The sequence below is a fragment of the Etheostoma cragini genome, chromosome 2 (genome assembly GCF_013103735.1).
Source record: "Etheostoma cragini isolate CJK2018 chromosome 2, CSU_Ecrag_1.0, whole genome shotgun sequence".
NCBI classification, from domain to species: domain Eukaryota; kingdom Metazoa; phylum Chordata; class Actinopteri; order Perciformes; family Percidae; genus Etheostoma; species Etheostoma cragini.
In genome coordinates this window covers 21,293,992-21,321,230 of record NC_048408.1, presented here as the reverse complement: position 1 = coordinate 21,321,230, position 27,239 = coordinate 21,293,992, and the positions used below count along the sequence as shown (strand labels likewise).

General features: G+C 39.4%; 1 protein-coding gene across 7 annotated transcripts; it reads right to left on the bottom strand.

Annotated features, from left to right (window-relative positions):
* Positions 1 to 27,239, bottom strand: LOC117956660 (calcium uptake protein 3, mitochondrial-like). Of its 7 annotated transcripts, none has more exons than XM_034891846.1 (17): positions 26,919 to 27,239; positions 23,816 to 23,963; positions 22,421 to 22,452; positions 21,480 to 21,558; positions 18,901 to 18,948; positions 18,049 to 18,131; positions 16,895 to 16,966; positions 15,808 to 15,849; positions 11,947 to 12,042; positions 7,253 to 7,267; positions 5,552 to 5,646; positions 5,236 to 5,407; positions 4,086 to 4,094; positions 3,291 to 3,399; positions 2,993 to 3,150; positions 1,157 to 1,221; positions 1 to 401 (listed from the first exon to the last, which is right to left on the bottom strand). In XM_034891846.1, exons 1-17 carry the CDS (start codon positions 27,180 to 27,182, stop codon positions 395 to 397), a joined length of 1,494 nt encoding a protein of 497 aa, XP_034747737.1. In that variant the 5' UTR covers positions 27,183 to 27,239; the 3' UTR covers positions 1 to 394. The 7 variants fall into 7 exon arrangements, with proteins under 7 accessions (XP_034747737.1, XP_034747746.1, XP_034747754.1 ...); XM_034891855.1 differs by having other exon boundaries at positions 4,086 to 4,091; XM_034891863.1 differs by lacking the exon at positions 4,086 to 4,094 and having other exon boundaries at positions 26,919 to 27,238.

Genomic DNA, 27,239 nt, shown 5'->3' with positions numbered 1-27,239 from the left:
ATTATATACACTGTTAATTGTAATGTACTTTGGCATCAGCTCAAGACGACTGGGAAAACAGGAACCAAAACAGAACACATGTTGCTCATTATCATGCAGTGATTCAGAGTGTCGGTCAGCTGTGCGAAGGCATGCTTGTAGTTATTGTAGTTGCTTTGGAAGTCGAATGGAGATCTGCCATTAAAAATACAATGTTAACATACACCACTGGCTATAAAATTCAGAGCTCAAGTTTTAATTTATTCCTTCGTCACACTTTTTCCTTCATGTTGTTTTCTGAATTCTTTCTCCCTCCTCCTCTACGGCTTCTCTGTGTACCTCTTCCAGAACTGGTGCACATGTCTTCTGGCCCCAGAGCCAACACAAGTGGAGAAGGAGGTGTAGTGTCGGCCCTTCACCTGGTAAACACAGAGCAAAGGGAGGCACAGTCATGATGGTAGCCAGAAGTCAGTTCTTTTAACTGTTCTACTACAGCTACAGTGATAAGAAAATATTCCAGTCACAAGGAGATATAAATTCAGGGGTGTATATTTGTATCTCATAAAAGTGCTGAAGTGATGGGAAAACATTTTCAAAAAGCTCAACAATACTTTACATTATTTTGAGCTGTCCAGAAATTAATGATCCCCCAAAATGAAAAAATTGAGGAAACCCACTTTTGCAACCCTGTACACATGGTAGCACACTTTGAACGTTTGCCAGTTTACAGGAAGTACAAGTCATGTTTACCGTGAATGTACAATGTGATGAAGAAATCTAGACATGGCATGTATGTCTTAACAAAGTGTAGATCATTATTGAGACATTTAGCTAGCTATATGAAAAAGCCATTTAGCATGTAACAGGTCATTTTACCGTTATGAAGTGGTTACCACCTGTCCTAACTCAAATGTACCCATGCCTTAATGCAGTAGGACCAAACAAGATTAAGTTTTCCACGTGGGTGAGACATATTAGTGACGTTTATTGTCATATTGGTAACATTGCTATTGATACAAGTCATATCTTGGTCAAATGGTTGAAAGTCAAAGAGGAAAAGTGAGGAGTTTCATTGTGGCTGATGAAGTTGTTGCTTCCTAATATGTGATTAGAATATTTTTTCAAATAATATGAAATATAAAATGATGAAAACAATGAACATGTTGGTGGTACTTATCTGCCTGCCAGCTCCCTCTTCAGACACGATCTAAAAGACGTGGCACGCTCCAGAGATTTATAGCCCTGAGAGGTCAGTGGATAGACATCATGGCAGAGAAAAAGAGGAAAGGAAAAGAAGGGAAATCCCAGGGAGATGAGGAAGGGAAAAAATAAAGGCAGGTAGGGGGGAGAGGGGGTGTTGTTACAGAGAGGTTGGAATGATGGGAGAACAGATGAGTGTGGCAGAAGGAGGGGAGATTAAGGATGCAAGCAAAGCAAAGAAAGAGGAGGATAAAGAGAGAACACTGTTAAAAAGACTGTGAGTCAGAGACAGCATTCAAAGAAGCCAATAAGGTCATACACATGTGAGGTATCACTGTTGTGCAATGTTAGTGATGTTTGTGGCATACTAGGCAAATTGTATGCTTGTAACAACCTGACATCTCATGCACAGTATGTGTTTCACTTCTGTTGTAAATGAGGCTCTGGACTGTAGTATGATACACAATACACCACTAGAGGGGAGTGTCCCTCCTTGGGAACAACGCTATGAAGTCGCTCAAGCTTCAGTTCAAGTTTTTCATCATTTCAAGTGAATTCATTGATGTTGTTACCAGCTTCTTCCTAGAAGCTATCACCCTAAATGGCCAAGATTTAACCCTCAGAAAAAACACACAACCATGTCAATATTACTGTAAGATGTCTTTGAATCCCCGTTTAATTGAAATGTTACGTCATTTATCAGCCTATGTTTATTGAATGCTCATAATCGTAATGCATTGTATGGATCTTATTCTACGCAGTTTAATATTCGCAGATGCCATTGCACATGTTAAGTTTCCAATTCCGTGATAATAGTCTATGTTGTTTTAAAACCCTTTTACAATGACTGGAAACAACCTTTTCAACAGCAGGCGGTCCAGTTTTTATAGACTCTTCTTCAACGGGAACACCTGGTTTTTCCCCAACAAAGCCCCTTTTTACAAAAACAACTGTAAGATTGTTGCATTTATGCTGTGGTTTCCCCTGTTCAAATTATTCACTCCTGTCAGAAAAATGTTTGGAAAAGACTTAGTTGTTATTTGTTTGCTCCTGTGTTTCAATTTTCAACTCTTCTGTTCCAAACAAATTCCTCAGAATAAAATTCACCACTGTCTGCTGTCACAGGATTGCTCACTGCGTTTAGTATTGTGACCTGATCAGTTGATATCAGTTTAAGTGTAAGCTACACTATATTTTCAATATCTTAACCGCTTTACCCTTTCCTTTTCACCCCACTCACACTATATCCCTCTGAAGTTCTTGTTCTATAGCCTTAACTCTGGCTCTCAAAAGATATCCCCTTGTCTCCATACTGAACAGCATTTCGTCATTGCTGTCACTGTTTGCATGTAAAATTTGTTGTCTGTTCCATAACCCGCTGAAAGTCTGACCAAAACCACTGATCTGGGGCTTCTATGGTAAGACAATGTATTGTATACAGCTGCGCTTCTGGGTAGGGATATGGAAGTGTTACAGTTAAGTATTTATGAATGTAGTGCCAAAGGAAAGATCTGTCTGACAGCAAGGTAAAGCAGTAAAATATTCTAAATACAGCGTACACTTTGTGTTTGTATTGTTTGTTTCAGCATTTTGAAAGCGTACTGTAAGTTAGTACTTGAAATCATTCGGCTCTGTGCAGGGATAAAAATATCTTCACGTCTTCATGTCCTTGCTGTGACTGGCTGTCATTTTATCTCCTCTTAGTCTCTTTAAAGAGGAGTTGTGTTATTTGAACCACAGATCATTTTAAGTTAAACAGTTTGAAGCCTGAGAGCACTTTTGCTTAACAAGCAATACTCTTTCTGTTCCTCACCCTGCCTCCCCTGTGCAGCCGATCCTTCATTATTCCAATGAACTCCTTGTAGGAGAGCTGGTCATCATGATCCACGTCAAAGATCTTGAAGATGGTGTGTACAAGGTGACGTGTCAGCTTCAGCCCAGTGGCCACATACACAGCTCGTGCAAACTCATCTGGAAAGAGAGAGTTAAAAAAAATTCTGGTCATTTTGGACCCTTTTTGTGCAACAAACTAGAAGAAAAAACACACCACCTGTGTGTGTTAGCAGAGACCGTGATGCCTGTAGCCACAGCTACCACTGCTCTATTCCTACCTTGTCCAATGGAGCGAGAAGCAAAATTGTACATCTGCATTGCAATGGCAAAGTCCTCGAGGTTGTTGAGAAACTGGAAGAATGATCTGAACTCATCAAAGGTGATTCCCTGAAATACCAGAAAAAACATGTGAGCAAGCCCAGAAAAGGACTTCAGGGAGAAGTAATGACGAAATATGGATGGAAATGTCGTTTTCCGAAGAAGAAAAAAGGAGCTTGAAGACTGCCATCCAAAGGGACCTTGACAGACGTGCATACCACATTCAATGAGGCACATTCACTTTGTTCTCCAAAAGATTTTTTAACCAAAATAAAAGAAAACAGCTGATCATAACTCACAATATTAACCAATAACTGAGAGGTTTCATGAAATAGTCCCATTAATGACATAAAAGGTCATTAATGGCAGGAGTGTGTGTGCATGATGTGGACATTTCCAAACCTTCTTGCAGTGTTTCATAACCTAAAGTAGTTGCATACATCACAGATATTATGCTGAAGCCATTCAACAAGTCGTAACCGCCCCATGCTATTTGCTGCAAAAACGAGATCAAACTTATGGCGGTTAGATTAATAACAAACAGTATACATTAAAAAACTCTTAATTAAAACAAATAAGGAAATGCAATTCTTTCAGGTTTAAAAGGTGCAGAATAAAATACACAGATAAATAGAAGAATACACTAGGTAGCTGTGTATCTTCACTTATATGGAGAAACAAATAAGTAACTACGTAGCAGGATAGACTGACAGATTGTAACAGCAGGCTGTGTATTGTACGAAGCAGAGACCAACCTCCTGCTTCTTCCACAGCATGGAAAGGAAAGAAGGGAGGGACAGAAATAGAATAGGGTTGCATAAGAACTACATGCAAATGTAAAGATAGATAGATAGATAGATAGATATTCACATGTACTGTATGTGTGTGGTCAAGTGATGCAGTGGAGCGCTGAAGTGTGGAGAGCCACAACAGCCTCAGGCATAGACAGTGGTGGGAAATTAGGACGCTCTAGATGGCTGGAAGGCGAGAGCACCCATACAACAGGGAGATGAAATTCGACAGATAAAGAATAGTAAAAAGAAAGGTATCTTACTGAAATAGTGGTCAAACCAGTGCAAGCATTTGCAGCACCACGATTTAATAATACTTTAAATAATTTAAACTTTTTATTGATCCCCAGTGGGGACATGACAATTTGACACTTCTATACATGCACAAATGGAGAGATGTCAGAGTGAGCGGGTTGCAACTGTTGGACAGGCGCCCTGAGCAGTTGGGATGGGGGGGAGGGGGGTCTGTGCCTTGCTCAAGAGCACCTTGGCAGTGCCCAGGAGGTGAACTGGCATCTCTCCAACCCACCACGCACGTTGGTCCGTACAGGGACTTTAACCAGCAACCCTCCAGTTCTCAAACCCAACTCCATTTGGACTGAGCCATTGGGTTATTCTGCAGCTCTTTTGTATTTTTCCCCCTAACACTTTTACTTTGATTTACTAAAGCTAAAGCTGAGGTCCATAATACAAAGATACAAAGCCTTTTTACTGTAAAGTGGTAATCCCTTTGGCATCCTTATTGGAGCCTAGCAAACATAATTAATGCAATGGATTGTTATCATCAACATTTTTAAAACCACAGTATATATCATCATGTTAGCTACTAAATCTTTAAAGATCACAACGGTATGACAGGTCTAGGACTTCTGTTAATAATGTTGGGTAATGTTTCTGTTGTTGTTGTATAGGGATAGATAGATGTCTAGTATAGCAGACTAACAGCAACGTTATCCAACCAAGCAGAAACACAAAGAAATTACCTTGTACCAATGCAATCATGCACAAATAGTCAACATGAACTCAAATGACCTGGGATGCGATATATAGAGGTTTTGTGTATTTTCAGTATTTTCGAAGGTTGTGCATACATGTGTACATGTATGTACTGTACCTTCTCGTCAGGTATGCACTGGCGGACATTCTCCAGGTAGGCACTGATGTTCTCCACATTGGTGAAGCGAAGCAGGATTTTGGCAAAGTCTTCCTCACTGATGGTGGTCATCCCTTTAGAGTAGGTCAGAAACTCAATTTCCAGCACTTCTGTTTGAAGGTTATCCATAAACCTGTGTAACAGCAAGGAATTTGGAAAGGAGAAGAAATCTATAAATCAAAGATTAATCAAGAGAAGCCTGTTACTATTTTGTGATTTGGTTGATTTAACATTACATTTGAAGCTCGTTCAGTGTCTACTGTGTATTTTTTAGTACCTGTAGAAGTCATCAAATGTGAGCTCTGCCTTCCCTTTCTTCCCGAAGAAATGGACCAACAGAGTGGTGTCAATTGTGATACTCTCATCTGTTCGCTATGAATCATCAGAGAGGGAAGAGCAAGAAAGAGGATCAATGCGTGATCAAATCAATAACAATGAGATTGTAGGAAAAGTAGTTGGCAGGACGAGTCCATAATCAATACAACATGGCGACTGTTGTGCTAGGCTAGCAGGAAGCAGGTTTCTGCTGCACGTGTGCAGAACGTGAGCCAGATAAGCAACAACAAACTGTCAATCAATTAAATCAGCTCAGACCAACAGTCAGCCGCCATCATGACACCAAACATACCAGTCTAGGGAGCAACTAGGTTTAAGTTAAACCTCCTTAAAGGGATAAGTATGACTTTGATAAATAACAGGCAGGTTCAGTGCATTGCCTCCATGATGGCACAATTTAACATGTTGCAAACATGTTAACATCACTTTCGAAGCTTTCAGTATGATAAAGGGAGAAAAAAAAACAGGTAAAATGGGTAAATGGTAAGGTATAACAGGTCATAAAATGGACCGAAAGGTTTCGGTCCATTTCTAATAATCAAGATGATCCATATCATTGTTTTTTTGGGAAATAAAATGAGGTATGGAGCTCTATTTTCCCATGCTGCCTAGACTGGTAATTAGTGTTGCTGTTTGAGCATGTTGTTTGAGAGTGCAGCATGAAACAGACCACTACTGGTCTGTTGAAGACACAAGAAGTGCTCAGGTAGCAGAACACAAAAGATACAACAACACAAAGAAAAACAGAGTCGTGCAAATATTCATTGATCATGGAGGTCAGCAAGATTGTAGGGGGAAGGAGGACAAAGTAGGGGGGGTATAGCCAACAAGAGGGGAGAAGAAGAGAGAGGAGGGAAAGAAGACATGTGGAAGAACAACTAAGGTGGAGACAGACAAACACACAACACTAAGCTGCCGAACATACACCGACACATTAAAGCAACCACATCCCCATGCACTTCAAATGCAAATGCCACATTGAAACACTCATACACAACCTCAGATCACAAATAACAGCAACACAGAAAGGAACGCACATAAGCGCAAATGCAGAAAACATGAGCCGATTCCACCTTTTTCCGTCAACGGATGAGAGTCCTATTTGCAACTTTGCGTCTTTTTTTCTTTTTCTTTTCCATTACAGCCCCTCTGGGTTCCCTCCACAGTTGGCTGACAAGTGTGTGTTTACTGGATGATCTTGGTCATTTGAAACTCATTCAACAGGATGTTTGTTTTGTTTGTTGCCATGCTATAATCTGTTGTTTTCTAAATCCCTTACAAAAGCAAGGTGGCATAAGTACGATTAATGAGCATTTAAGAAAACAGTGCCTGAGTATGTATTTCACTGTTTATGCTACCAAACATACAGAAAAAGGTGCCTGTGCTTTTGAGCAGTTCCAAAAAAGACTCAGCCAGCCAGTAGGGCAGAAAGAGAGGATGTTAAATGCCCAACTTTGTTCTCTCTCCCTGCCATGCCCAACCCAGCCAACCACCCGTGTCCAATCAACGGCCATGCTGAGGTATATGCAGACATCAGATTGGGTGGAATCTCATGTCCTTCTAAAGAGGAAGAGCATTTATGCCATTTCCATCATCAACATAATTATCATTGTCACTGCCACGATGCCATTTGTGGTTCTACCTCGAGAGTAAAATCCTAAAATCCGACGTGGGACGAGAAAAAGAATGTCAAACAACATGACACAGGTTGACAAACGGCAAACTACACAGATTCACGTCTTTGGCAGATGTTGTGGTCGTTGAGGAGCAGGGATAAGGATTAAGAGAAAACTAAACATAGATCAGGGTGCAACCAAAGCAAATACAGCGTTCAAGTTACATTTCAAGGAAATCAGGATACATTTTTTTTATTAAAATGGTGAAACTGAAATCAAAAGTTACTAGCTGTGTTAAGCAGCCATTAATTTCGGTGATAGGTCTTGATAGTTCTTTGGTTCCTCCTTTTTGTCATAAACCTTAAACATTTGCTTGCTTTTGGGGGGGGGAATTGTCTCTGTAAATTATAGTGTGGTCTAGAGCTACTCTGTGAAGTGTCCTGAGATAATTTCTGTAAGGATTTGACACAACCCATACAATATAATTTAATTAAATTTAATTATACATACACACAAGTCAGGACACATTTCTAAGCCCTGTGTTGATTTCATACTAACTTTGATATTTATCTTTAGATTGTTTCATTTGGATACTTTTTAAAGGCAAGACGAGATAATACTGTGCAGTAAAAATGTGGAAAAAAATAAAAGGTTAGGAACAACTGGGATGGAAGATTAGTAAACTAAAAACTCCACTGGCAAAATTACATTATGTAAGCGTTCAAAGCAGTTAGCCTAATCACATTACGGGTCTCATCTCTGGGTACTTATGGCCACCAATGCACACTAGTAATAATCTCCATACAAGATGTAATAGATTACAAACAAAATGCCTTGTAGTAGATCCCACTGCCTGACTGAATCAATCCATATTGGTAACTCACAGGATAAAAATGTCTTCTGGGAAGCAAAGATCAAAAGTAAACCCTGTTTTAGAACCACCAGCATTAGTGTGATTCCCAGCATTCATTCTGCTTCTGATTCACTTGTAAATACGGTCCTTCAGTCTTTGATTAGGAAGACGTCCTTCATATAAACAATTACAGACTTGTCATTTTAGTGTCTTGTTTTCTGTGTCTCCCCATTTCGAGGGGCCTTTTCATTAAGCCTCTGTTTCCAAAGAAACAGGACAAAAATACTTTTGCTCTTTTATGTTATAACTGACGCATTATGATGTTTTTATGACACATGAGCAGCTCATGCATCTAGACAGCATCCAGGTGGTGTGTGGTCTACCTCTCTTCCCTCCTTTCACTGTATCCCGGCTTTTCTTTCCATGATCTTAAGATGTTTGGTTTGCTCTTGCATTGTTAGTACTGTTAGAACAACAGACAGATAGGCTACTCTTTTCTAAATGGAAACATGGGATTAAGGAATTCACAATGAATCTGATCATTGTCTTATCACTGTTGAAGTAATCTGGATCAATGGAAGTACATTTTGAGGATAAAGCTCGACATTACCTTTCGCTTCTGCTCTTTGTATGTTGCCATTCTCAAAATTCCTTTGCTACTGGAAACAACACCACCGTTGAGCTAGCACGGTACACGCTCAAAATGGCAAGTTTCAAAGAAAATTTGGATCGTGCAACAAGTCAAGCCTGCTTGGTTCTATTGAAGAAAGATTGTAAAGTTTTACAAAGAATATGTTTAAGGTATTTACTATCCAACGCAGAGGTTTTGTGATTGATTGGTGGGGAATGCTATGGACAAAGTACACACGGCCATACACTGTTAAGAGCCAATTAGGTTTAACCCTGTAACCATCTAACTTAAATAGATCATGTTACTGTATTGTGTGAATAGTTAACTTCATTTAATATCCTTTTTTTTTTGGTTTGGCGAGACTATATTGCAGAGCCGCCAGCGCTGCGTCCAGGTTCATCAAACTTTTCCCTCTACATATCATTGATCCATCAAAATTACTTATAAATGACTAGAACACTTTTCATTTGGCTGTTTTTGTCTCCTTTTTGTCAAATTCAAAAGCAATATTAAATGCATGTCAAAATGTAAAAAGAAAAAAAAATCAACCTCTTTTATAAAAGCATGCGTTATCAGTCTGACCTCAGGTAGGACACAATGCCAAAACTGATCATAACAAGCGTATCATTCCTGGAAGGGTGGCAGCACCACTGTGAGCTCATCATCCCCATGAAGACGTAATGGTTACCACGCCCACAAAGCATTAGCCAACACCTGGTGTATGCATGTGTCTATGTGTGTGTGTGTGTGTGTGTGTGAGCTTCAACAGACTTTGATCAGGAAGCTGAAGGTAAAAACAGTAATTACTGATGTAAACACTAAATGGTATTCCTCACCCTCCCTATCTGTGAGTAATACCTTGGAGGAAGAGCTCATTGTTGGTCTTTAGTCAAGTCAGTCAGACTGTCAGTCATTCACACCTTTCAAGTGTAAAAACATCTAACCCTCCATACGACCTGTTCTTTGCCCCTCCCCTTCTTATTTTTATCTTTCATCTTTTCTTTCTTTCCCTCTCCTAACACTTCTTTCCCTCTTATCCTGACCCTGCTCTGATTTCCTTTCTCCTCATACTACCCGTCAGTACCTCCTTCACCTGACAACATTTAGGTGATTCGTTCTTTCACTCCCTCCCTTCTTCTCAGCCTGTCAGTCAGTCCCTCCTTCTCCAGACAAAAGCAAACCGGTATAATGGTGACTAATCTGTTGGGTAAACACATCTTTCTCTAAATACAACCTGCTTCTTTCTTCTCCCCTAAATGTGCTTCCCGAACTTCTATTCTTCCCACCTACTTTGTTCCTGAACATTTGTTCTCTCTGCTGACCTGTGTCATCTTCTTTGAGCCTCTCTCACCTGTTTGTTGTCTCTCTGATTTTATCTCTGCCCTTTTTTTTCTTGACCCTCAGGTTTTTACTTATCTGATCTGGTGTTTGTAAAGATTAGTTACACTCCAGCATTATATTTGCTTTTAATTTACCCTTTTTTCTTTTATCTATGTCCCTGTGTTTTACTTTTTTAATTTCTTTCATTTCACATTTGTTAATACTTCACACTTCTAATGTGCCAGTAAGCTTTTCTTTTATTTACCCCCCCCCCCATCATCTGATGCATCTGTTCTGTCCGTCTGACATCCCGGCAGATGAAAGGCTGCGCGGTGTAACTACAAGGTCAGTCCCATTATGCTCCACTGTCATTATCTCCACCTCAGCTTCCGCTACTACCACAGCCTGTCATTAGTCACTTAGCTTGCTAGCGCTATTAGCTGTTAGTAATCATTACCATCAGCTTCACTTTGTGTTAGACGTTGCGTAAAGACAATTTGAGTTGCACATGAAGAAGCCATTGGCTTGCCAAAATGAGAAATTCTGCAGAAATATTTCACTTTGCATCTGGTTTATCTGTTTGTGTTCAACAGATTTTTAGCCACGCTAGTGACAAGACTCCAGAGATGGCAATGCCGGTCTGTTGGTTGGTCCAGCAGCTTGGTCCAGACTTAAATATCTCAACAAATATCAGAGGAATTGTAGTTATATTGTATAGATATTCATGTTCTCCAGAGGATGATTCTCACTGACTTTAATGATCCCCTGATTTTTTACATAGTTTTAGCTGTAGACTCCTGTCTGGATTTTTCAAAATTACTTGAACGATTGGATAAATAATAACAAGTATGGCTTAAATTTGGAGGTAGAAGCTTGACAGTTGTTTGACTGTACCAATAGCCTGCTAGCCATAGGTAGTTTAGGTCACCATTTGGTTTGGTTTGCTGAAGTAGCATTGAAGCAACAGACTACTCAATCCTACTCATGAGTTCTATAAGATTCAGTATAAGTGTGTGGTGCTATAATAATCAGGATTTTTGTATGTGCTCTGCAGTAATCCTTCTTATCATTATACAAGTGTGATTAAACCTGTTGAGGTGTAAACCGAGAATGATTTGACACCAAAGGTACGACACTAGCAACAACACAGCACAAATAACAAGGCACAGATACACATACAAAGGCATAACGCAGAGACCAAGTGACAGAAGGCAGGTGAGAAACAGAACAGGTTATCAGAGTATGCACATTACAATATCTTTTATCTAAGTAACTACTATTATTATATCAATACTGTCACAACACTACAATAGGTACAAATCCTTAGAAACAATAACCAACAAGATTATTATACAATCTTAACTATTAAGAAGTTCCCGCCATATTTGTTCATTAGGAATGAGGGGGGAGTGACTCAATGAAATGGGTAAGACACTTCAAACATTGGGAGAATTCTCGAGTTATGGCAAGAAAATGACAGTAGTTTCTGTACCCTACTTGGCTTTGTGAAACAGTGAGATAGAAGTTTGGCTGATACAGAGTATACTAAATTATATATAAAGAAATGTTATAAAAAGAAATGTAGAAAGAAAGATTACAAGTTAGTCTGTGTAAATAATCAGTATCAAGCAAAACCAGAATAAAAGTGTTAGGGTGATCATAAAGTATTTTGAATAAAAAAAGATTTTGGTCCACATAAACGTTGAGTAGCACAATTGCTCCAGAATTTAAAGATTAAGGCCTTCAAAGCGTTTAATTTGAAGGGTAAACATTTTTGGTCTTATTCTGGCCAAGCTTGATGCAGTTACATTATGCTGGATCTATGGGGTCAGTTGGAGGCTCAACATTAACTACAGGAAACTAAAGAGTGAAGGATGATAATAAAGGGATGACAGAGAACAATTGGGTCTGTGTACCTCCGCCAGGTCAGAAAAGAGGACTTGACTGGCGCTTCGCCTCAGAACGTCCCAGTAACTCCGCGCCACAAACTCCTGACTGTCTTTTTTTAGCACCTGTAGGAGCGGTCAAGGAGGGCCAGGGTCAGTTCACCTACAATGCTTTAGGAAATAGACTTTAGCTTCCAATATTCACTCTATCAAATCTTAATATGTTTACAAACAGATCATCACTACACTACATATGCAGTACATGTACTGCATATTCATGAATTCATATTTGCTTTAACTGTCACTATATCCTGGCAGTACTACATGAATCAGTTCATCTGTGAGAAAAATCCCATTTCTCTGCCTCCTCCTGGGGCTCCGAATGGCATGACAAAAACAACCAATCAGAGCCGAGGAGTCTCTAATGCAATGTCCATGATAGCTCGTGAACTGCAATCAAACTGTAAAACTAGGCAGCACTGATTAAAAACAAATCAATATTCAGTTACTGCATTGCTTATTTCTCACCTCAGATGTTTTCAGAAACATGTTTTGTACTTTTTAGCTATAAAATTATAATGTTTGCTCTAGCAGCCATTGGATGGTGCTTAGTTTTAGCTAAACTAAAAACTTGACCAAAAAAATTCTCATTTTACAGTTAATATGTACACAATATGTTGCTGAAAACATTTTAGGTGAGAAATAGGCAATGCAGTAACAGTTTTTAACCACAATTTACGAGCAGTCATTGACAATGAGTTAGCAAATCCTCACCTCTGATAGGTTGCTTTCCTTCAGGCACGGTGGAAACTTGTAATAGTGGTTTATAGTGACAGTTTCTGCATATATAGCAAAAACTTATTTTTATAAAACGCACTGAGTGAAACTTTAATAAATAGAATATACTTGATCAAGATCATTCGGATCTTGCGCTCACTGAACTGCCTTATTTGGCAACCCCCATCCATTCAATTTTTGCCAAAATGGATAGAGCATATTGTAAACTATAGGCAGTCTAAATTATTTGCTAACCAGACATTGGTTAAATGCTGTTTATTAGGAAAAATGGCTAATACAAGTGGGGAGGAAGAAATAAAATTGAAATGTTTAGAATTCATGTTCTGCTATCAATTCAATTATAGTAGTAATATCCATTTGTGATGTTTAATTCAACTACAAATTCACCCTATTCACTGTGAGCACCAAACATAAAAACCCATTAGTGTCAAACAAAATAGTAACAAAGAGAGAAAGGGTCAAACAAACACTTATGATGGTTAACTGACTCTTGGGTTTCTGTAACAATAAAAGCTATCTATTAGGAATCTGCTGTAAGAGCTTTATATCTAAATTACCAAAGCTACCATTCGTTACTTTGCCTTTATGCTGAATCAACAACAAACACAAGCCAAAATTGAAAAATTATAAGGGTGAAAAAGTATATCTAAATGAGCTCTGAAGCTAATTCACAGCTATCTAGAAGCATATTTTACTATATTTCCTATAATTGTGAACAAGCTGAACATGAAGTTGTCCAACGCCACAAAAAAGAGCTGCTTCTGTTAAAAGTGTATCCTGCCTTTATAAAAGACAACCTGACCACCCACCTCGTCTGTCTCTCTAGGGAGAATGCCGCCATTTTAACATGACCCTGCACCACTCTCAACTTCACAGTGACAATGCAACTATCCATCACAACACTGACAGGACAAGGAGTGTGTGTGTGTGTGTGTGTGTGTGTGTGTGTGTGTGTGTGTGTGTGTGTGTGTGTGTGTGTGTGTGTGTGTGTGTGTTTGTGTGTGTGGTTGCGTGTGTGTGTGTGTGTGTGTGTGTGTGTGTGTGTGTGTGTGTGCGTGTGTGTGTGTGTGTGTGTGTGTGTGTGCATGTGTGTCTAACAGAGAGAAAGACAGAGAGAACTAAAGAACGCACATAGTACGAATAGAGACTACTGGCAGGTCGCTTCCAGTTACTGGGTGTATACACATCCTCCTTGAGCCTCCATCCTCCTTTGCTGCACTATACTCCATCTCTATTAGTAAATATGTATTACCACTCAGGGTGGGCAAACTTCAAAAATGGTTATCATTGTATCTTAAGTGAAAATTAGGGGCAGAAAATGACCTGTTGCAGTGTCAAAAATCCATTATTATTATGGTGATTTAGGTTTCTAGCTTTATATGGGATCAATAAGTTCATCTGTAATGGAGCTTTTTCTTCTTTTTTTTTGAAATTAACAAGAAAGTCTTAATAGTATGTTAAAAATAAATATTTCTCTCAATTGAGTTTCTGTTTTAAAGTAACTGGTTTAAGTTTGCGTTTATGTATGTATGTGTGAATGTGCTCACAAAATAGAAGCAACTTTCTGTCTGTAGCTCAGACCTCCTTCAATAAAAAATATCCTGCTCTCTTTTTGAGTTAACAAAAACACCAACAGGATCAAACAGCTTCAAACAAACAGCACATGTCCAAAAATTATCTAAAATGGACAGTGTCTGATCGTGTTTAGAGCTTTAGAGGACCTCAAGTAATTCTAAATCACATCACTCTCTTTTTATAAGAGTTCATCTCTCCTGACCCCTTAAATATATTACTCCTCTGCTGCCATCCCTCTCTCCATTCATCCTGCCCTCTGCCATCATCCCTCGATCAATCACCCAGCTGACCTGACAGATGGACACTATGTCTTGAAGGAAGTCTGTCTCTATCCTGCTTATTCTTCCCATCCATTCATCCTTTCAAGAAGTCTACTCTGTATGTTTTTACCGACAACAGAGGATCAGGTGGACTGGATCAAGGGTTAAGACTTTTTCAAAGACCAGGTCAGGACACAAAAGTGGGTGACAGAGGCATTAGACAGTCTTCCACGGATCCCAATATAATTGACATTTGTACCCAACAAACCTACCAGAGTGCCTAGAATTAAGTAAAATAGTCCTAACAAAACAGAGTGAATTTTAAATGATTTGCTAGATACCCTGCAGGTTGTGAAACTGGTGTTGGATCATTTGATTTATTATTTAGAGAATCTGTCAGTAAAACTCACCTATTACATGAACCTGTTATATGAACCTATCATGTGCTGAATTATCCCTGTTCCCATATCGCCCGACATCCTATAAATGTAATTGAAAATGTTGAACTATTAATTTAATCATTCTTTCCATTATTGAGAAATGCAAACTTAGCTCAAAATATTCTGTCAATTGTGAAATATCACCACAAAATAAGGGTAAAAAAACTTTCTAAAAAATAATGACAGAATGACAGTTGATCACAGAGTTCGGGAGAGGTTCTAGATATTCTGCAATATTGTTTGTAAAAAAATCTGTCTACCATGTCTACCACCTTCTGTGATATTTGCCCTATGTTCAAGTAGAACTACATGCAGCGGGTAATAAAAAAATGATCTGGCTCCTCCTACAGCCTGTACTACGATTTGCAAAAGTCACCGCTCCCTGTTCAGATGCACCAATCATGGCCAGGGGGCGTGTCTAACTGCTTGTTAATCACTGCTCATGCACACGCCTTCATTCTCCCTTATGGGGGGTGGGGCTTAAGAGACTGTTTGGGCTTTAGCAAAAAGGGGGGGAGGGACTAAGAAGTTGTCCATGTTCAAATTCTTTGGCTATGTCCTGGATCTTCACAATCCTACCTACAGCACCTTTAAACTTTGATCATATCCATGTTTAAGTCCCCATTGTAGTTTTGATGATTTTCTTTAAAAAATGTCACATATACCACTTTCTTTTCAAATAAAACCATGTAGTATGTAGTAACCAGCGGACAGAAACGGCTAGCGCTCTGTTCCTCTAATTATCCCTATATCAATTTCTCTAACCATTTAAAGAAGAGGAGAAAGGAGACTAAGGGGTTACAGTTTTAGATACATACGCTGTTCATGGGGGCAACCTGATATCCATAGAGCTGCATACTCTAACACACAGAGAAAGACACAAGGAAGAGAAAGAGGACAGAGCATGCAGTCAGAGAGGAGGAGGGAGGAAGAGAGAAGACATGTTAGTACATGCAGAGAGGATGTGGATACGCTCCGCAGAGGGATGTCATTTTCAACACATCTGTGATTACATTTTTAATTTTACATCTGTTAGTTTAAACATGATAGATCTGCCCATGGTCATGTTTTCACATACCACATAACATCAACAAACTTAACAATGCTCAAGAATTATGACCAAAATGGCCAGTTTATATGTGAAAAGTAAACTCTTTCTCAACTTACTTGACAAATCACAGTTTTACCTCTACAAATCGTTGGCATTTCCATACTAACTTGCAGCGATATATCTGTCAAAAAATGAAAACTCCCCCAGTCTAACCAATTTATTATTTTGGCTGTAATTCCACATGCGGGCTTTATATTTTATTAAATTCAAACCTACTTCATGATAAACCACCAAGCCTGCAGGTATGAACATAAAAAGCATAATCCAGTGTAGTAAAGCAAGGTGAGCAAAAATTAAATCAAAGAAGTGTTGAAAAAGGACAACGTCTTTTAAGAGTGTATCCAATTACACAGTACAGAGTAAAAACAGAAGAGAAACCACATTGTCAGAAACTTTTTCTATGAGGCAGCATGCACTCATGGTTACATAAAGGGTTTAGCTAACTTTAATACTTGCTTAAATACAGATGATATTTAACTTGGATGATGATATGTCATTTTCCATACATCCACAGTTTAACACAGCATTCATGTTGTGTCATCCATTCTACACTCATGGATGTATTACAATGCAATTTTAAAAGGGAAGTAAATTAACAGTAATGACTTTTTTTTTACAATTACATTAACCTCCAGGACATTTTCTTTCAAGTTTACCCCACTGATAATAATTAATGGTTGTTTCACTGTTGGCTGTAGTAAGGATGATTAGTGAAAGAATCTCATTATCATTATGAATGTGCCTCTCCTCACACAGATAAACACACCCTCGTCCCACATTACCAACTTTCTTACCAACTGTGCAGACTTCTCAGCATCTCCTTTTCTCCCTTTCTTCTCATTTTTCTTCCGGAAGATCTCCTGAAGCTGTAATGAGAGAAGGAAGGAGGATCTGGTTCAAAGCCAGATTTAAAACTCTGAAGCTTAAATGTTCATATGTGTGTAACATTCACTGAGTTCACAAAGTCGCACACTTTTTCATGCTGGTCTATGATGGGATTCAGGAGTTGGCCTTTTGACAACACGATTAAGAGAGTGTTGGTTTTCTAGTTTGGCTTCTTGAGGGACTTCTGGTTGCATAAATAACGAGGTAAGTCAAACCTGAGCTGTATGACTATTATTATTTTTATTAATTGGGAGAGTAACTGGCCGTACCTTTGTATTTTGCTTTTGATGTACTGGCCCAGGAAAACATCCTTAACAGCAACTTTAGTCTATTCTCTAAACAATTTTTTATTCACCAAATTGTATTATCGATTTGAATTAATAATGTGAATTAATAATGTTACCTACAGCATTCCACCAAAAACCACAGTATCAATTACAATGGGATGTTGTGATCAATAAAGTGCCTGACCTTGTTCATTATGGGTTTATTTGAATTAATATTCCCTTCATTTGACTACAGATGTAGTTTTTAGGCAAAGTCTGGTCAATGTGTGAATATTGTATTTTTTCCGGTCCTGCTTCTGCCCACTCCATCCCACAGGATCTTCAACCATTACCACCTCCTCCCACTGGGATTCCATCCCACTCCCACCAGCCTCCACAGGGATTCTGATCACTTCCTGCCTGCAGTAGTGTTTTTTAATAAAAAATCTGTTGGTCCCATCCCACAAGGAAAGAAAGACACATGTAGCCCTTTTAGATCTTTAATCTAAGTAAATACTATTACAGTTACACTATTCAGATGTTTTATGCTGTCTTTAGAAAAAGTAAACATAAAATCAGCTTTTAAATGTAACAAAAAAGCAGCTTCAGCCTAAGGCTGTGAGATTGAAGGTACATTAGAGATTTCTAATAGTCCATCCCTGTTTCACTGATAGTCACTTCGCACTGATTGTCAATATCTTTAGTATCTTAACCTCGACCTTTTGTCACAGGAGAAAAAACGTGATGGTAATAATAACAGTCATGGGATGGATTTTCTCTCAGTATCAGAGACTCACCACCAAGAACTCCCTCTTGTCCACCATCTGGTTGCCGTCTGCATCAAACATATTGAAAGCAATCTTGAAGCCAGCATGAGGCTCTGGAGAACAGAGAGGAGAGCAAATAGGGTGAGAGTGTGTGTGTGTGTTTGTGTGTTAAAGGCAATTCTGCATCCAGAAATAGCATATACAATGGCAAGCGGCATAAAGGCTAGATAGAAGTGAGATGGGGCATGTAGGGACATCTAAAAGGACTATGAGCTACAGTTAACATCTGACTTTTTCACTCTTGCCATTTCTTAGAGATCAAGTCTACCAAATCAGATAAGGTTTGGGTCACTTTATGACTTTATTCTAGAATGCCGCCGCAATTGTCATTTTATTCAGTTAGATAAAAACTTTAAACATTGACACTGGTCTGGTGAGTGATCATTTACAGAAAAGAAAAAGCCTTTAATTTCTCACTTTGAGGGAAAAGGACGGCATACACATTTAACAATTTGGAAGGTGTAATGGGTAGGATATTGTGCAATAAATTGCTCAGAGAGTAACAAGTGCAGTTTCTTTTTTCAAGCCTCCCATTCCTTTCTATATTTAATTTTGGAAAGGTTGTAAGTAGAGGTATTTTTCTTCTTCTCTCTGTCTCTTTCTCAATTTTTGTCCTACCTCAAGGGGAAGGGAAAAACTGCCAGATTTGTGTTATAATCAAGTCTTGTTAAATTCTGGGTGGGTTTGAGTATAGTTCATAGCATGTAGCTAACCTTCTCCCCAAAACAGGCACAGCCTACTTCTACAGTTAAGTGAGAGAAACTTTTAATAAATAAGGAGAAAATGAGGTGGAGAAAGTGTGGAGAGACTGAATCGACTCACTTGTCAGGATGCAGAGCAAGAACAGGTACTCTGTGTATGAGATGATGCCTAGTAAAGAGACCAAGACAGAGAGAGTTAAAAAAAGGTCACATTCAACACACACACACACACACACACACGCACACGCACACGCACACACGCACACGCACACACGCACACGCACACGCACTATCCTTCCTTTCATGAAGATAGCATCTTAAAATGTGTCTTCTGGAGCTTTAGCTGCCAAAAGCCATTTGGCCACACACCGTTTCTTTTTCTACACCCCGAGTGTCCAAAGTAAAGACACTGGCTGGTAGGGGTGTGTGCATGTGTATGTGTCTGTGTTTAGATAAGCAAGTGAAAAATGTTTCAGGAGGTGATCCTTTCTTGCCTCAGGCCCATTTAGGAATCTTTGTAGATCTGTCTCTTCTCTCTCTCTGTCCATCTCTCTCTCCCTCTTTTACGCTTTCTGTCTGATCGCTCAGATAGTTCAGGGTGACTTGCTTGAGTGTTACGGGAGACTGCTTTCCCATGTATGTGTGTGTATGTGTGTATAGGTGAACATGACACCAGCTAAAACCAGTGTAAGCCTTGTGTTTTCCTGATGCCTGACTGCTTTGTGTAGAGGAGCTGGTTTGGAACTGAATTCTCTGTTCCCTCCATGTAGCCTGAGCTGTGTGAAAACCAGGGGATACACTCTGAAACTCCTCAAGTTTCTCAAATGCATTCTGTATGTTTATCCTCACACACTTTGTGACATGCTACTGATTAAAAGGGTGGGTAAACATTAAGTCCCGGACAGTAATTATCACCATGAGAAAAAACTTTCCAACAAAGTCTAAACAAAATTTTATTTAGTTATATACTATGTTTGCTATTTACATATGTATCCATTATATCCATTTTTTATATTTGCTTGTTTCTAAACGTTTTAAAATATTTTCTTTGTCTAGAAATGGATATAATTATAAGATGATAGTATGTCAAAAACAAAAAGGTCAGGTTTATTTGCATAAGCCGATATCATAATTTCTCAACGGCTTTATGGTCCCATATCCACAACTGTTTCTGACCAAGACAACACTATTTAAGAAGAAAATATATGGGACTGTTCCAGTTCTAAATATAGCTTTTAACACCAGTCAAAAATAAATTTATTACAAGTACTTTCGTACAACTGATATGATTGATGGCTGACAATATGGATTTACATTTGAGGTTTAGTCTGTCATGTAAATGCCCAGAATGCTATGGCGTACTCATAATCACGTAACCGTGAACTCATCACATTGCTGAATATATTGGATGTTTCTAAACCGAAGTACTGTGCCAGGTTATTGTGTAACACAAGGCCAACCAATACCTTCTTGTTGTATTGCCCCCCCGCCAAAACACACAGTCAACAATGTTCAGGCAACACTATGCATTCCTTTGTCTGACACATAGCTATGTCATTCTCAGAAATCCAAAGCCATCCCAAGGATGTTAACTGTTCTCGCTCATAATTGCATGAAGAGGAGAGCATGTTCGGACATCAGTGCGCACGCACGCACGCACCCACGCATGCACACACACACACGCACAAATTCGACCAAATCTGTGAATAAACGAAACAGTGTTTTAGAGGTAATAAAAAAATGTGTGTGTGTGTGTGTGTGTGTGTGTGTGTGTGTGTGTGTGTGTGTATGATCTATGTAACATGGCACCAGCAATTTGAATAGATATGCACACTGTATGTAACTACAATGTCTCTTTCCTCTTGTGTTCTTTCATTCCTCACTCTACTTAGTCTGTTTTTCTGTAAATATTTGTTCCTTTACACACCACTTCTCCTTTTTCATTTCCTCTCAGTTTTTTGTATCTGTTTTTTTCTCTCTATCTCTCTGATTAAAAAAAGGATGAGGCCAATGCTCCTGGATACTGGTCCCTGAAGCGTAAAAACAACACACACTCACACACATTAGTAACAAGGTGTTAAACATTATCACGATAGAGAAAGAGAGTGTATGTTATATTTAGCAACTCCAAGTGTGTGTGTGTGTGTGTGTGTGTGTGTGTGTGTGTGTGTGTGTGTGTGTGTGTGTAGGAAAGCTACAGTGAAGTGAAGAGGACAGGGGGAGCAGGGGTTTATTTTTAGTTTTTTTCAGCAGGTTGTTTGAGGAAGGACAGCATGGCTTCAACCCCGGATTAGAGACACCTACAGTGACACACACAAACACACACACACGCACACACACACGCTCGCGCTATTTAGTTACATCAGCAGCAGGTAAGACTGGTATTCATACAGACAAGCCACTGCACTAAAAAACTGCAAAAATGTTGTAAAATGTTTACAACTTTTTATCACTGATGCCTCATATCAACAGGAAATGTAAGCTGTACCTAACTTACAGTAAAATTAGTATATTAAGTACTGTATATCTATAAAGCAAATTAAACTGTAATGGCACAACAAAACTCCAAATCCTAGTCCAACGACATTCTCTGACCTTGTTATTAGCTCACTCCTTTGATAAAATTTAAATCAGTGTTATTTAGGTGTATGTGTGTGTGTGTGTGTGCTTGCACGCGTGCATGCGTGTATCTTCTCTGACCTCGTTCTCTCAGGTTGCGGAACAGTTTGGAGGACCCTCTCCACACTGGGGGAGTTTCTGACAAAACCTTTTCCAGCTCCTGATAAGCGCACAAAAACACACAATTTACAAGTTAGTTGCCTGAAATTCACCATATAACTACAAACCTTAATCTTTAAAATTCAAACCATGACATTAACATGGAAAGAAACTGAGATAGAGGGTATCATGCCACGGAAAGAAGGAAAGGACAAACAAAACTATCCATCTCGACATGTTATTTATTGTTGTACTAAACTGTTATTTTCTTGCAATAGAAGAGTAGAAAAAAAGAAAGCAAAGAACCATTTGAAAACATGTCCATTGGATGTAAATAAGTAACCTGTGGAGTATGTTTTACGTCTGTTGGCACTATGGAACAATGTTTAATTAGCAGGTTTCCTTTTTGCTTGTATCTTGTGCTGTACTAGAATGACCATGTGAATGACACAATACACATTCAAGCTTCCTGTGGAGAGCAGTAATGCAAATGTGTGCTGCAAGCAAGCCACGCTATCAACTAATAAACAACTGGTGGAGGAAGTGCGCAGGGAAGGCTGGGAATCAAAGCACCTAATGTGTGTTGATGTGTATGGATCAGAGGCTGCACATGTTATATATTTGTTGTGTTATTTGTTTTTTTAATTTTCAGGCCTGGCGTAGCATCCAGTGTAAAATGCAGAGTAGGCCACTAAAGGCTTCCTTCATATGTTGTTTCGTTACATATAATGAGAATGAAATCAATAATGATATGGTATGCACTAATGCTATTATACATGTAGAACCTTTACATTCACACAAAGAAACTCTTCAACAATCCTGATAAAATCAGGATTTTAACTAGGCAGAGTCTGCAACAGATGTAACATGCAACAGATGCCTGCAACAGCAAAAGAAAGACGCATTAAGAGTGTGTCTCCCACCTGTTTGGCCAGGGACCTCCAGGGCCTCTTGACTGCCAGAGAACCAGACAAAAGAGAAGAGAAGAAGAAGGGAAAGAGGAGAAGAAAGTTTGGGTGGGCTTGGTTAGATAGCATCTGTATGATCTAGAAATGGGTCTTAATGTGCTGGGTACAGTCACAACACACATACAGACACGCACACGCACACACACATACACACTAACACACGCAGACGCACTCACTTTATATACACTGTCATCATCCCAGGCCCATTTGTACAGTCTAAAGTGCCCTGTGCTTGTCTTTGTAGTATGTGGAATGTCCCTGTAAAAGCACATGCTACTTTTGTTCTGTTTTATACAACAAAGTTCATCTAATTCAACTTCAAAGGGGGCATTAGAGGATGTCGGCTGCTAAGAGGGTATGTGTGGCTGTATCCTATGTCAGCGAGCCGATCGTAGATATAAACACACACATACAGGTGCACAGTTTGCACGCAATACAATATCATGCCCTCTGACGAAAGGAATGGTAGCTCTTTTAGACGGGCGTTTGTGATAACCTCATCTTTTAAGGGCATTTTTAAACCAGTTGTCACAAAGTATTTACTGGTTAAGAGGAAGGGTAAATGTGAGCAACTGGAATGTGGACAAGTCAAGCGTGTGTGTGTGTGTGTGTGTGTGTGTGTGTGTGTGTGTGTGTGTGTGTGTGTGTGTGTGTGTGTGTCTGACTAACATTAACCTCAGACTAAACAATATCTGTAAAGCCATCTGCTTTGAGGCCGGCTGGCCAGGGCTAATCTGTTACAACTGGCAGCAGGCTGACAGAAACAGCGCAGGCGTGTTTAAAGTGTTTTAAAACTTGGTTTCAGTAGAGAAATAAATTACAAAGGATATTTTACACCTGGCACCAACAACCATTTCGGGACATCAATTATAGAGCAGAAATGATTATCCAAAAATTGGTTGTCAAACTACAAATATGGAAACAAAAGAAATATAACTTAACTTTAATATTTGAAACTGGCCAGCAGACAAATGACAAAATGGATATTGTAATATGCTAAAACAGCGGGATTAAATAATGCTGTTTGGAAAGATACATTTAATGCATGATGTCACATAAATGTAATCCATCAAAATCTGGATACAGTCCATATATAAGCCATATGTTAACGCCAGGTGAAAATGGGACACAGTCAAAAAAATAAATGTAACTGCAAATCTTCATCAAAATAAAATGGATTTTTTAAACTGAAGTTCAAGACACGTTGGACCAGGAAAGCTTGGTCTCTACACAATATACAAACTAGTCTCAAGTCTAGATATAAACCCCATTCATTTCATTATATACTGTTCCAGACCAAAAGTTTAGAACCTAAGTGTAAAAGCTCATTTGTGAGTCAGTGAAACATACTTCGAGGTTCGTTCATGGTGACCGACTCGATGAAGTTCTGTGGAGTCATGTACAGCTGTCCATCATACTCTACAGAGCTAAACATGCGGAAGCGATGCTCATGGGACGACATGTACACGTCTCCATCCTCAAAATCAAACAGACGTGCCTGTAGACAAAAAAACATAAAAAACAAAATATTACTGTATTATTTTTAGGACATTTCTTTGAATCAAAATATTTTAAGGCGGCGAGCATATCAAAAAGAGATTACAAAATAACAGCAACAAAACAGTTATTGGCAAAGCTGGGGGGCAGGAGACAATGCAATCAAAGGAGTACACTTTAGTTATTTTTTAATAATACATTACTGACAATATTAACATCAAATTAAGTGTATAATGTGTGTGTGGCAGTCATAATGTCATATTACGTGAAAAATGCAGGCTATAATAAAACGTATATGTAAAAATGTACTTTTACAATATATCCATAAGATTTAAAGGTTTTATTTGCCTCAAGGATTATAGTTTGAATGTGACTTTCCCATCTATGAAGGGAAAACTCTCTGGCCTCTCACACAGAAACCCAAATCGAAACTGCTTTTGAGCGTATATAACGAGGAGATCCATCTATTCCTGGCATCAACGCTCTCCATTTAGCTCTCTGTGATTATAAACAGTCAGCACCTCTGGCGCAGTACAATAAAAGGAGAACAGGGGCACACACATGCACACGCACACACACACAACTACACTGTCACTACTTTCTACTTGATTAGCATCTCTCTGTCTGTAAGAGGCCAGGGATTCAACTTGATTAGCTGCAATGTAGGAGAGCTGCCACGCCAACAGATTGTGCTGCATGAAGCTGTGTAATTAGCAGAGAGGTTTCCAAATTTAAACCCGTTTGGCCGGAGGCCCCAGCGCACTGAGGTTCCTGCTCAGCTCAGCTAACATGCTAATGAGCACGCATATTCATTCATAAAGCTTTGATGCTGTTTTCCCCAAGGGGGCTTTTGAAGGCATGAATAGGAGATGAGTGCTAGGCTTCATAGGAATGCACTGTAATCAAGTGTAAGAGTACAGACGCCCATGGCTTTGACTCTCACTAATGAATGAAGTTTTGCAAAGGCAGCTAGGTTCACATGCCATGCTGCACAATATGATGTAAAAAGTAATGTCAGCTTCTTGGAAAAAAAATATAATTAAATGGCAGTGTTTTGAAATGGCATTCAGTGTGGTACCCTGTGTTCTTGTGTGGACATCATGTCATGTAGCCACTACTCCGTCCCTGTTGCCTAGTCTTGTTCTCCTGACTGCACAGCAGATACTTCAGGTGTTTTCCCCTCAGGCAACCCAGTGTTCTCCATTTACAGCTGCAGCTGTCCATCTCTTCCTCAGTTTTCTCAGAGCTAAACTGGCCTAACCCTCCTGCGTTCCCTCCTGAGATCAAGTTGAATTATTTCAGTTTAGAGAAATTAAAGTTCAATCGAGCTCAGGTCCCAGCAGATATCAACCAGCTCGTGAGTATGTGGTGTCAGAAATTGACAACACTGTAATCTTTTTTTTTTTTTTTGCTAGGCATCATACAAATACAATTTGGAAGTAGCAGTTTTCAGTCTGATGGTGAACTTGCCTCTTAGTGTTGAATACTAATGCTACAAGTTTTGCCAGCAGTGACTCACTGTTTATTTCACTTCTGCTTCACTCTCCTTTCTTCAGGAGTGTTGCAGATGGTTGTGTTTCCCTTTTCCCACAAGAGGTCTTGTGTTCTCCTAGTAAGGTGGCTATCTAGCCAACTCTCCTGCTTCTGAACTGGCTACCCCTCTTTCACCCTAGTGTCCCAACAGACAACTCTTCAATCCCTGGCTGTATAGAAGATCTAACCTTGCACTTACAACCTGCATACTTTACGTGATTGATGGCAATTTTAGCACATATTTTAGATAAATTTGCTATACTCCAAAAAAACACTGGTATCCGTTCATTTCAGTAGGCCTAAAACATGTTATTTCAGTGTGGCAGGTACATGTTTGATCAGCATTGCATATCTTTCGAAATTAAGTTCTATATTTTTCTCTTATTTTCAAGTTGAAGCTTAAATTAGCTCATTTCTGTCATACAAGCATCAGACCAGACTCGGTATTAGCAGACCCATTATCAACTCAAAATAACTTGATCAGGACATACCTACTGGTCATAAAGCAGCTAACATGTATATTAAATATATGCTCACAAGGACCAAAAAATGGTGGTTATGTAATCATTAAGCAATGGTGCATTCCTAGTAACAAGTACAACTTTAATATACTCTGCTTATCCAGAAAATAAGTAAAAGTTAGGTGGCCATACACACAAAACTATATGCATGAAGAGATTTACAGATATCTGGTAACTAGGGTGTTTTTATTATTATTATGTTTATACTATACCCATGTGCTACTTTACATATCTACCACGCTAAATTTATGAGGAAACTACTTTTTATTCCATTAGCTGAAGTTAGTTTACATATTACAGATTTTATTTTACCTTTGACCTTTAAATGATCTGAAGGATCTGAGTACTTTTCCACCACTGGTAACTGTTAAATTTAAATAGTATCTAGCTGTATGTTAAGTAACTTAACCACGTGTTACTCTTGAATTTAAAATGTTGCTGAGAGAAGTTCAAACAGCTGCCTGAATGACAGTAACATCCTCAACGGGCTGTCATTTCAGCACCAGCTAGCGCGGAGAGCGCCATCCCTGCGTCTGCGCGCGCACACCGTCCCGAAGCCAGACAGTGAGCAAAATGTTTCCACTGGGTGTGCTGGAAATGAATGACATAGTTTATCCGCCCAAGAGGAAAACATTTAACTGCCAGTCACGCCATGGATACAAAACACTAGTAGGCCCGTCTAAGTGGGCCGATGTGGTTTCATTTTAGTGGAAGGAGATTACTTTTCTCTAGTGGACTGTCGTTTTGAATCTAGCCTAGCCTACTCCACAGTCCCTCACACCGAGATCCCTATGTCAACAGTGAGAATACATTTTCTGCCAACGACCTACCATGTCGCTACGTGTCACTTAAAGCCTTGTTACCTTTACAAACCGCGGCGCCAGTTTAAGTCAGCCTCCTACCTTCTCCTTGGCTTCAACGGTCGGGATGGACGGTAGCATACCGTTGATGCTGTGACTCCCCATCCTCTTCCTGCCTCTGCCGCTCGCCATCTCGTTGTAGAAGTAGAGAGCCACGGCGCCACCCGTTGCAAGACACATCCCGACAGCCAGACACCTCCGTGTTCTTCCTCCCCTGGCCGTTTGACCACCGACGAGCTCGTTTCTCGCTGCCGACAAGAGGTTCAGTTTACCGGCCAGCGCTGCCACTCTGCGGAAAGCGGCCATTGCTGCTGTTGTGGCTGCCGCTGCCGCTGCTGTGCTGCCGTGATTATAACTTTGCGG

Excerpts from the sequence above, each read along its gene's own strand:
- LOC117956660 (XM_034891846.1), bottom strand. The coding sequence starts at position 27,182 with ATGGCCGCTTTCCGCAGAGTGGCAGCGCTGGCCGGTAAACTGAACCTC. Across the intron at positions 22,453-23,815 it reads CACCATGAACGAACCTCGAA|TCAAGAGGCCCTGGAGGTCC; the intron begins GTATGTTTCACT and ends GTTCTCTGGCAG. Across the intron at positions 21,559-22,420 it reads GGAGGTCCCTGGCCAAACAG|GAGCTGGAAAAGGTTTTGTC; the intron begins GTGGGAGACACA and ends TGCGCTTATCAG.